Source organism: Drosophila erecta, unplaced genomic scaffold (assembly GCF_003286155.1).
Source record: "Drosophila erecta strain 14021-0224.00,06,07 unplaced genomic scaffold, DereRS2 tig00000021-arrow-pilon, whole genome shotgun sequence".
NCBI classification, from domain to species: Eukaryota; Metazoa; Arthropoda; class Insecta; order Diptera; family Drosophilidae; genus Drosophila; species Drosophila erecta.
This window is the reverse complement of record NW_020825198.1, coordinates 21,251,650-21,260,800: the sequence shown is the minus strand read 5'-3', so window position 1 is coordinate 21,260,800 and position 9,151 is coordinate 21,251,650. Positions and strand designations below refer to the sequence as shown.

The window sequence follows — 9,151 nt, the reverse complement described above, 5'->3', positions numbered from 1 at the left end:
TAAATGATCTTGGACAGTCGCTTAGTTTGTCTTAATATGGTAACACATTTATAACACAAGAGTATTGATTTAATTATGAAAAACATTTGAAAACAGCATGTGCTAACGTTCCTGGCTCAGATTGAAGATTGATGAATGTACCGATATGGGGGGCGTACTTTAAAAGGTTATAAAAAATCTGGTTAAAACAAAGTATTCTAACCCAATCTGACATCGATTTTAAATTCCTTCATTTGCATTTTAAAATAAATTACCAAAAAAAAGCACTTTCAAATCTAAAGTATGACGTTCAAAAAGCAAATACGATATTATAATATAATTTTTATGCAACTTGGTCTTAAAAATTATGGATTCAAAAAAAACGGCGAGACTTTAATGTTTGCTATTTGGTACAGCCAACTTTGGCCGATTTGTATAATGGAAAATATAACATACTTTACTCTGTTCAAATGATCAGCATGGCTGTGGGTATATTTGAAGTAACTTTTTATGTTTTTTTGGGGGATTTATGTACAGACTTTCTAGAACTAGATATAACTCATATTTAGCAAAAGCACTGACTAGGCTTTAAATGGGGTTCCGATCGGGTATTTACTGCGGCCGGTAGTGGGTGGAGATGTATTCCAGGGCGCGGAGGATGGCTTCTGGAATTGGGGGAGCGGTGGGAAGGTGATCACCCTGGGGCTGGAAGCCGTTCTCATCGGCAACGTAGGTCAGTGAGATGGGAATGCCTTCGGGGGAGATGTAAGAGCTGCTTCCGCGAATTCCATTGACGTTTCCGGCCTCCTGCGCCTGGATGCCATTACTGGTCTCGAAGGCGTACTGGTAGTTGCCCTCGGCATCGGCAGGACTAGCTTCCTCGCGGGTAATCACGGCATCCTTGTTAATGTTATCCGCATAGACATTGGCCAGCATCAAGGCGGCGAGCAGGCAGAGCGACTGAAATGGTTACACACGGTCACGTTCTGGATTTGTATCTTTATCCTTCACGGCGGCTAAGTCTACTCACTAGCTTGAACATCTTGCTGGTTTCTGGGCTGGTATAATCCACACTGGTTGGGTGATCTTCGCAAGCGGTGGCTTTTATAGGCAACCAACGGCAACGCCGACTTTGGCGTTGGCGTCGCCACTGCTGACGTCTCTAATCTGGCTCTGAACTCCAAAAGTTGCTCCAAACTAAATATCAAACTTAATAAGTTTGTGGGTTTTTTTTCGGCAGCAGCATACCAATCGAATTGAATAAAATTCAGCCCAGTTGCCGACAAAAAAATAGAAAGGAGATCTGGATTTGAGCACCGCAATGCGAAATACTCTTGCCAGGTTTAGTTGAGTTTACCTAGAAATCATCGGCATTAAGCTTAGCTTAATTTAATTATCTGCATGGCATTTTTTCATCTTAATCGGTACTTCCCGCGATATATAAATAATACCGGAAACTATTTTCCTTTTGATTAATCGGACTTGTGGCTTGATCTGGGCTAAGGATTATTCACTTCTGTGAGAGCTATGCGGTATATTATTTGGTGTTTTCTTCTACAAGAACAACTAAGCTCACGTGTAAGGGACTATAGTTTTAGATATTTTTCAAATAAAGCACAAACAAGCATGTATTGTCATTTAAAATTAAATATGTTGCTTAATTCTGTAGAGTTTGGGTAACTCAACGACTTGATTGGCTTGTATCTTCACTCTTCGATAGCGAGGTTTTTAAGGTGGGGTCTATGATATTCATCTTAACACATTCGCACTTCTAAAAAATTCATAATTTTATACACTAGTTATTTTAATCTTAATCTTAAAATATCATCGCTGTTCCGCAAACCAGTGATCCAAATATAGCAGCCTGAGCAAGGGTATCATGAAGCACCTAAACCCATTCCAAGTGGTTTCTGCCGATGGATCAACACACTAATGTTTATGTAGCGGTAATCATCTGACTTTGCACTTAATGGCCAATAGTAGCATAGGTTAGCTTTTGGCGGCTTGGAGTTTTATCGCCAGTAATGGAACACTCGCCCATGGAGGGTAAGTTCAGAAATGGACCTGGATTTGGAAGGGGACAGCAGCTCGTGGCGAGCTAATTTAATTCAATCCAATTTATCATTCGCTTCGATTTCATTTTCATTTGCCATTTGGCTTGCTATAAGCGCAGGCGGACAACCTGTTTGCTCATCAAGAAATTCTTAAATTCCCAAAAAAATCAGCAAGATCAGCTTATTAGCATACAAATTTGCTGTGGACTAATAAATTCTTTTCTAGGCCTAATCGCACTTAGCGCTCCGCCTAATAAAATGCCTATCAATCGGCGCTCGACCTACCAGCATCGTAGTCCTATCCGAGATCTATGGCATATTGGACAGATGGAAACATTCACTGAAATCTGAATTGCTAATTATCAAAATTTAAATTTAAATACACAAATTCTCAGATCATTTCGACGTCTGCTTACCTCCATATAGATGCATTCCCAATATCACTGGATATTAAACAGCAGTTCTCAAACCGTTTTAAATAACATTTTGATCTATATTTGCATTTCTTTTTTTATATATTTTTTTAATAAATACAAATTAGACTCGGAATAAATCTGGTTTCCAGTTATAGCAAGACTGCACTGACAGACACCCTCAACATAATTGTCATACTATGTCACAGCAAAGTCTCGGTATAAAATCCGTACCTATCCACGTGATAAATCAGCCGTATGTATCCTCCATCGGGCAGATTGAAGTGGAAGAAACCGGGTAGTTCGTTGTCTAGTATTCGCACCTCCGAATTGATAGCATTCTTGGCATAGCTATCCGATTTGGTGTAGTACTTGGGAATCGGGTGTGGCTCAACATCCAGAAATATTAGAAGAAGGAAAATGCACTGTATATACCTAAGGATTGTCAGATTAGTGTGTGCCTATAACTTCGCCTGTATTCTACCTGGGTTTGAAATAATATACCATTTTATGACATTTATTTCCTAGTTCGTTTGCTTACACATAGATACATAGGTGTGAACTATATTAAATGTTTAGCTTACTTCAGATTTTGCACACATTCTTATTTAGCAATATTATTCTGAACAATTAACAACAGTTGCCAACGCTTGATGTTGTTTGCTAAGCTAATTTCGAAACAAAATAAATATCTTTGTTCCAACTTATCGTGAGTCCATTGCTATTAATCAATTCGCAGCAGATCAAAGTGAACAATTAATTAAAGTCATAAATGTAGGGTATCAGAAGATCACACATTGCATTGCTTGGCTGGATCATCTTCGGCGGCGCTCCGGGTGACATGCTGCCCGCTGACCTTGTCCATGTTTCAACAGCTTTCCAGGGGCACAAGGTATGTACGTGTATAACATCACACCTGCCACTACATTTGAAAGCCTCCAGCCCAGGGCGCAACTCCAATTGAAAGTTGTAACAAGAAATCTTCAGCTCGTGTGTGGAATTTCCAACGGTGTTTTGAATGAGCCGAAAGCGTCGCATTAAACAGCAATATTTATTTGATTGTAATTCAACAGTTAATGGTATCTCGTGCGAAACCGAATCCGAAACTGAAACCGAATTAAAGCATACAATATAAATGGTTGGCAAATGACTCATGTATTTTAACTATAGGTCAGCCCATCATTGTTGTTATTGTACCCCATTATTGGTAGTATGATAAGAAGACATTTTGGCAATTATACCCACCTCTCGGGTCCTTGTGATTCAACGAGCAAAAACCCGTTTAGGTGCTCGCCACTAAAGACAAGGGTCTCATCCATATAAAAGACGCACTTGAGCTGATCAAATTAAACAGTTGCACTGCAAACAGCATCATAACAGCATCACCGCTTTTAGAGAAGAAAATCCCAATTTCCATCACCATGTACAAATATGTAAGTTCGGATGGTCTCCTCAACCCCACATCACATCACTGATCAATATATTTTGCTCCCGAAGCTGTTCTGCTTGGCTCTCATCGGCTGCGCCTGCGCCGACAACATCAACAAGGATGCCCAGATCCGTAGCTTCCAAAACGACGCCACCGATGCCGAGGGTAACTACCAGTACGCCTACGAGACCAGCAATGGCATCCAGGTCCAGGAGGCGGGCAACGCCAACGGAGCACGTGGTGCCGTGGCCTACGTGTCGCCCGAGGGCGAGCACATCTCGCTGACCTACACTGCCGACGAGGAGGGCTACCACCCAGTGGGTGACCATCTGCCCACCCCGCCCCCAGTTCCGGCTTACGTCCTCCGTGCCCTGGAATACATTCGCACCCATCCCCCGGCGCCCGCCCAGAAGGAGCAGTAGCCTGGAGTAGCACCAGCACTTCAAAGCAGCAACCCCACATCAAAACTGCGGCCAGTCATTGTTATTTAGGTAGTTATCGTTAATAAAGGATTTCGATACAGATAATTATCGTTTTTAATATAGTAAACTTGGAAAATAAAATATTCACATTCCGTTCGACTATCTTAAAGTTTTTCAAATAATATAGAAGCGTATTTCGTCTTAAACAAATAAGGCTGCTAAGTAATACATTCGGTAGAACAAAAATATCAGGCAGATAGCATTTACATTTTAAACAATTTTTTTGTATCCTCCTTTCTCTTTCAAATTGGTATAGAATATAAAAACAGTTATGAGACAAAACAAACTATCTATGTAATAAAACTTGAGTCGAAAATTACCAGTCAATGACACATTTCGATCAAAATAAAAACTTGTAAGTATCTAACTTATTACACTATCTACTAAAAGCGTCGTCATTCCCGAACCAAATTAATTGAATTCAAAAACAAGAGAGAATGCTATAGTCGGGCCCCACGACTATCAGATACCCGTTAGTTAGCTATTGAAAGTGCGAATGAGAAATTTCAACATTATCTGAAATATATCAATATAAAAAATAAAATAAAAAAAGTTTTTAAAGAGTGGGCGTGACAGTTTTAGAGTTAGAGCACCTTAGGGCGTGGCAAAAAGGTGTTTTGCACATCGATACAAATTTACAAAACTAAAAAAATATTAAAAAATTTCAAAACATTTTTCAAAAGTGTAGGCGTGGCAGAAATTGTACAGACTTGGGCTGCGTCTATGGCTCTGAAAACTGCAAGCCTAATCTCAAAATTCTTGCTTTTATAGTTCCTGAAATCGAGGCGTTCTCTTTTGGCAATGATCAAGAATATATACTTTATATGGTCGGAAACGCTTCTTTCTGGCTGTTACATACTTTTCAACGAATCTAGTATTCCCTTTTACTCTACGAGTAATGGGTACATTGATCTAAAGAAGAGATAAATTAAAAGAAACAAAATCACCAGTTTGTTAAACGTAAACTATACTTTCGGGCTACCAACCAAAAAACAAATAAATGGCAAACAAAGGTTTTCGCAATTTGTGGCATTTAATTCGCTTAAAAGATATGTTAGGTCGGTTTTAAATTCGAGCGAGCCGAACTTGGTCGAAATTTTGCAAATGCTGCCCGAGACGCTCTTTTGATGAGGGTTGTTCGAACCCGGAAAAAATTTCCGTTTATTATTAAGTCATCGAAAGGTCGACCAAACAAAGTTTCGACTGTTTTCCATCCAGTTTTCAAATTTCCATATCTGAGAATAGACGTAAATATTAATCAGACACGCAGACAAATAAAGCTGTTCGCAGTTAATGGGATAACAAGCTAAAGTTCGTTGGGGTTACCCGAGATACTTTGTGTTTTCTGTTTGACCGAGCCCCATTGTTTGCTCTTTATGGGCACGAAGACCGTAAATTCACGCCGTGAAAGAATCGATGGATGGATGGATTGATTTATAACCCAAGCGGAACAGCCCGAAGGCAAGAAACATTTGCGCATTTCGAAGAGCTTAGAACATCTAGCAACAACTTAGTCTATGTCTTAAGTTTTAAGCTGGTGAGTTAAGATTTGTTGGTGATTAGTACATGCTATGGTATGTTCAGCCTTCATCACGGACACTTGCATCCAAGTCGATGTGTATGGTGGGCAGGATCCAGTCAGGAACTTCACAAGAAGTGCGGCTTCTTCAGCTTGCCATCCTCAGTATGTGTGCGAATATATTCCAAGGATCGCAGGATATAGTCCGGAGTGGGCGGTGGCTGCGGCAGATGTCGACCCACTACATGGAAGCCCAGTTCATCGGCTATGTAGCGCGTCTCGATGGGAACGCCCTCCGGTGAGGTGTAGCTATAGATGCCAATGGTCTCCAGCGCAGATCCTGCCGCTTTTACATCGATCCCATTGCTGGTCTTGAAGGCATACTTAAACACTCCTTCGTCATCCAAGGGCGAAACCCGGAAGTCCGTTATCTGAGCATCCCGCTCACTGGCGCCGACCAATCTCCGGATCCGGCGAACCCTCACCAGGCGGGCATCAGCCTCCACCCAAATGAGGGCCAACAAGAAAAGGCCAATTAGCTGAAAGAGGTCTTATCAGCCATCAAGTTCACAGATCAGATGGGAAACACAAATGGACACAGGGTCGAGTGCTTACAAAATTTCGCATATTTCTCGGTTTTATCTCGGTGTGTCTTTTCGCACTGTCAGCAATACACGATATCCACTTGGGGTTTTATGATTGATTTTGTAATAATTTATAATATCCGGATTTGATGTAATCCGCTGCGGAATCCTGACGTCTGCGAGGTTTAAGGTTAGCCACCGTACTGCCACTCCGGCCAGCTGGTCTCTTCAACTTTATATGTCGTAAACAACGGGCCAAAACGTAAGCCACGAAAATCTAATAAGCATAGCGAAATGACAATAATCGGTGGCTCTGGCGTCGTCTGTGATAAAACGCGCTCTTTGTGGCTACCCTTCCCACCAATTTTTGGTTCTCGATAGCAGGTCATATCGAAGCGACTATATAATTCATTTCCGTTCATCATGTTTGCTTATTCATATTTTACGGTTTCATACTTCAGATGCTAATAAATGTGATAATGAAATGTGATAAGTAGCTCGAGTTCTTGAAGAGCTGCTGCCAATTTGATTCGGAGTTTATGATGCCGAGTTTCCGATTTTGTTATTATTAACTAGTTAATCGAGCTAAGTTATCTGTGTGAAGTAGTTAAATCTCGATCAATGGATTAATCACTTCACTTTGTTAATTTCTACCAATGATATTATGATATTAAAGTTTAAGTTTTTTATATAACCGCTTGAAAAAAGTGTATACTTTTTGCACCTATTTATCCGTAACAGATGATACCACCTAGGGTTCCGAACACGGAAGCATTTTGGCGCTCAGCATGTTATGAAATATTCACATCAAAAAATATTAAATTAATTTTTAGAGCCTGTTCTGGATTTGAAGCAAAGGCAAATGGTTATTATAGAAATCATAGCAGATGCGATAAAATCGTAGAAAATAGGCCATCAAATTATAGAAGTCACAAGAACCTAGATTAACACAACATTTTTGTTAACGATTTTTTATTTGTTGATCTGGAAGTTATGAAACGATTCGAGTTCCTTATTTTGAATAAAAGCGACCATGCTCTTTACAGGTTTCGCAGCAGACTGATTGAGCCTTATAAAGTTCGTTGCCTAAGTCTTTTGTTTTGCGCTCTACATGTGAGGGCGTCGCCTACATTATGGTAATTTTGATAGAATGCTCAGCATAATCAGTCGTAGTTTTTGTTTATATTTTCGTATGCCTAAATTATTGTTCTCAAATGTGTCAGAAACCACAGTTCGAAAGAGTCATCCGCAGCGTCATCGTAGCATCGTACAATAGTTCCAAGACGGTGAGAAGACGTTCTCTGGCAGAGGGAGAACTGGAAAAGGCAGTTAATTTGTAGTTTTTGATATCGGCTTTCTAGTTTTTCGTGTTTGTGATTCGCAGCCGATACTAAGGCTAAACTATTTGGCGTAGATTTGTGTTACTTAATTAATGTTGTCCGCGAAAAAAGATCACAAATCGTTTGATTTGAAGATTTATGTCCGAAAATTAGCCGGAGATTATTTTCGCTTCAAGCTTTCATCGTCGTCGAGTGCCCCTTTGCTATGTAAATCCTCAGCAAAAAACACAGGCATTGTATCTTAATTAGCAAAAAGTGTTAAAGGCAAACAAACATAATGCAAATATGATTAGGCAAATACAAATGTATTCTGATTGATGGGCTGATTGATTCTCCGCACCGACACCTTGACAAGCGGCCAAGTTGTAAAGTTTTTAAGCTATGCAAATAGCCGGGGTGCGGGGCTACATTATACAAATCGTGCAAGGTCTAGATCTACATAGCTCCATATTTCACACAGTGGGTCGAGATATGTATATTTAAGGGGTTGCGCTTTAGATAACAAATGGGAAACAATTTTTCAAAGAAGTTATAGTTGCTTAGAAACTTTCCAATATTAAAAACAAGAGGGAATGCTATAGTCGAGTTCACCGACTATCAGATACCCGTTACTGCGTTAGTGGAAGTTTTTTGCCAAATCGATAGAAATTTGCAAGACAAAATTATAAAAGTAGTTTTGGGTGGTGTGTGGGCGTCAGAGTGGCTTTGGCATGTCGCCACAAACAATCTTGCACTGCGTCTATGTCTCTAAAAGCTGCAAGTCTAATCTCAATTTCTCGCTTTTATAGTTCCTGAGATCTCGACATTCATACGGACGGGCAGACGGACATGGTTAGTTCAACTCGCCTATTGATCCTGATCAAAAATATATATTTTTTTTATTTGATCGGAAACTCATCTTTCTGGCTGGTAACGGGTAACGGGTATAATAAGTTAACCAAAGGTACATTATTTAAAATATGCATAAATTATCTTTTCAGTACGTTTCAGGTTAACCATTTCAATTTGCCGGGCTAAATAACTCATTAATTAAAAAAAACACCGAATCAGCAACGATCAATGCAGTAAACCCCTTTAGCATTTCGCGTTCCGCTTGAAATCTCGAAAAAGTTAATCGAATAATCGAAGTTGAAGCATTTGGTATTGGCTTTTTGGCTAATTTTAAACATGACCTTTCAGAGCTGAAAATAGAATTTAAATATGATAACTTAATAACTAAATGGCACAATATTTCAGCGACTGGGCTGTCTGCAAGCCAGACATATGAATCTTTGTCGAACCACTGTGCATAACTTTCGATTTCAGATCGGATTGCCATGCAGGCACACCTAGCCCGAAAAATCCAAAACAG

General features: G+C 39.9%; 4 protein-coding genes across 5 annotated transcripts; 1 reads left to right on the top strand and 3 right to left on the bottom strand.

Moving 5' to 3' along the window:
- Nucleotides 1-469: 469 nt before the first annotated feature.
- Nucleotides 470-1,097, bottom strand: LOC6543601 (pupal cuticle protein Edg-78E). Its single transcript, XM_001973567.3, has 2 exons — nt 1,010-1,097; nt 470-939 (listed from the first exon to the last, which is right to left on the bottom strand). The coding sequence occupies exons 1-2, from the start codon at nt 1,019-1,021 to the stop codon at nt 592-594; spliced, it is 360 nt and encodes a 119-aa protein (XP_001973603.1). The 5' UTR covers nt 1,022-1,097; the 3' UTR covers nt 470-591.
- Nucleotides 1,098-2,556: 1,459 nt separating this feature from the next.
- LOC26526199 lies at nt 2,557-3,547 on the bottom strand. 2 transcript variants are annotated; one of them, XM_015158753.2, is made up of 2 exons: nt 2,931-2,959; nt 2,557-2,881 (listed from the first exon to the last, which is right to left on the bottom strand). In XM_015158753.2, the coding sequence occupies exons 1-2, from the start codon at nt 2,951-2,953 to the stop codon at nt 2,650-2,652; spliced, it is 255 nt and encodes an 84-aa protein (XP_015014239.1). In that variant the 5' UTR covers nt 2,954-2,959; the 3' UTR covers nt 2,557-2,649. The 2 variants fall into 2 exon arrangements, 1 of the variants encoding a protein (XP_015014239.1); XR_003407735.1 differs by having other exon boundaries at nt 2,839-2,881; nt 2,951-3,547.
- Nucleotides 3,548-3,770: 223 nt separating this feature from the next.
- Nucleotides 3,771-4,402, top strand: LOC6543600 (pupal cuticle protein Edg-78E). The gene is made up of 2 exons (XM_001973566.3): nt 3,771-3,879; nt 3,944-4,402. Exons 1-2 carry the CDS (start codon nt 3,868-3,870, stop codon nt 4,295-4,297), a joined length of 366 nt encoding a protein of 121 aa, XP_001973602.1. The 5' UTR covers nt 3,771-3,867; the 3' UTR covers nt 4,298-4,402.
- Nucleotides 4,403-5,371: 969 nt separating this feature from the next.
- Nucleotides 5,372-6,700, bottom strand: LOC6543599 (pupal cuticle protein Edg-78E). The gene is made up of 2 exons (XM_001973565.3): nt 6,492-6,700; nt 5,372-6,415 (listed from the first exon to the last, which is right to left on the bottom strand). Exons 1-2 carry the CDS (start codon nt 6,501-6,503, stop codon nt 6,005-6,007), a joined length of 423 nt encoding a protein of 140 aa, XP_001973601.1. The 5' UTR covers nt 6,504-6,700; the 3' UTR covers nt 5,372-6,004.
- Between the last annotated feature and the right edge of the window lie 2,451 nt (nt 6,701-9,151).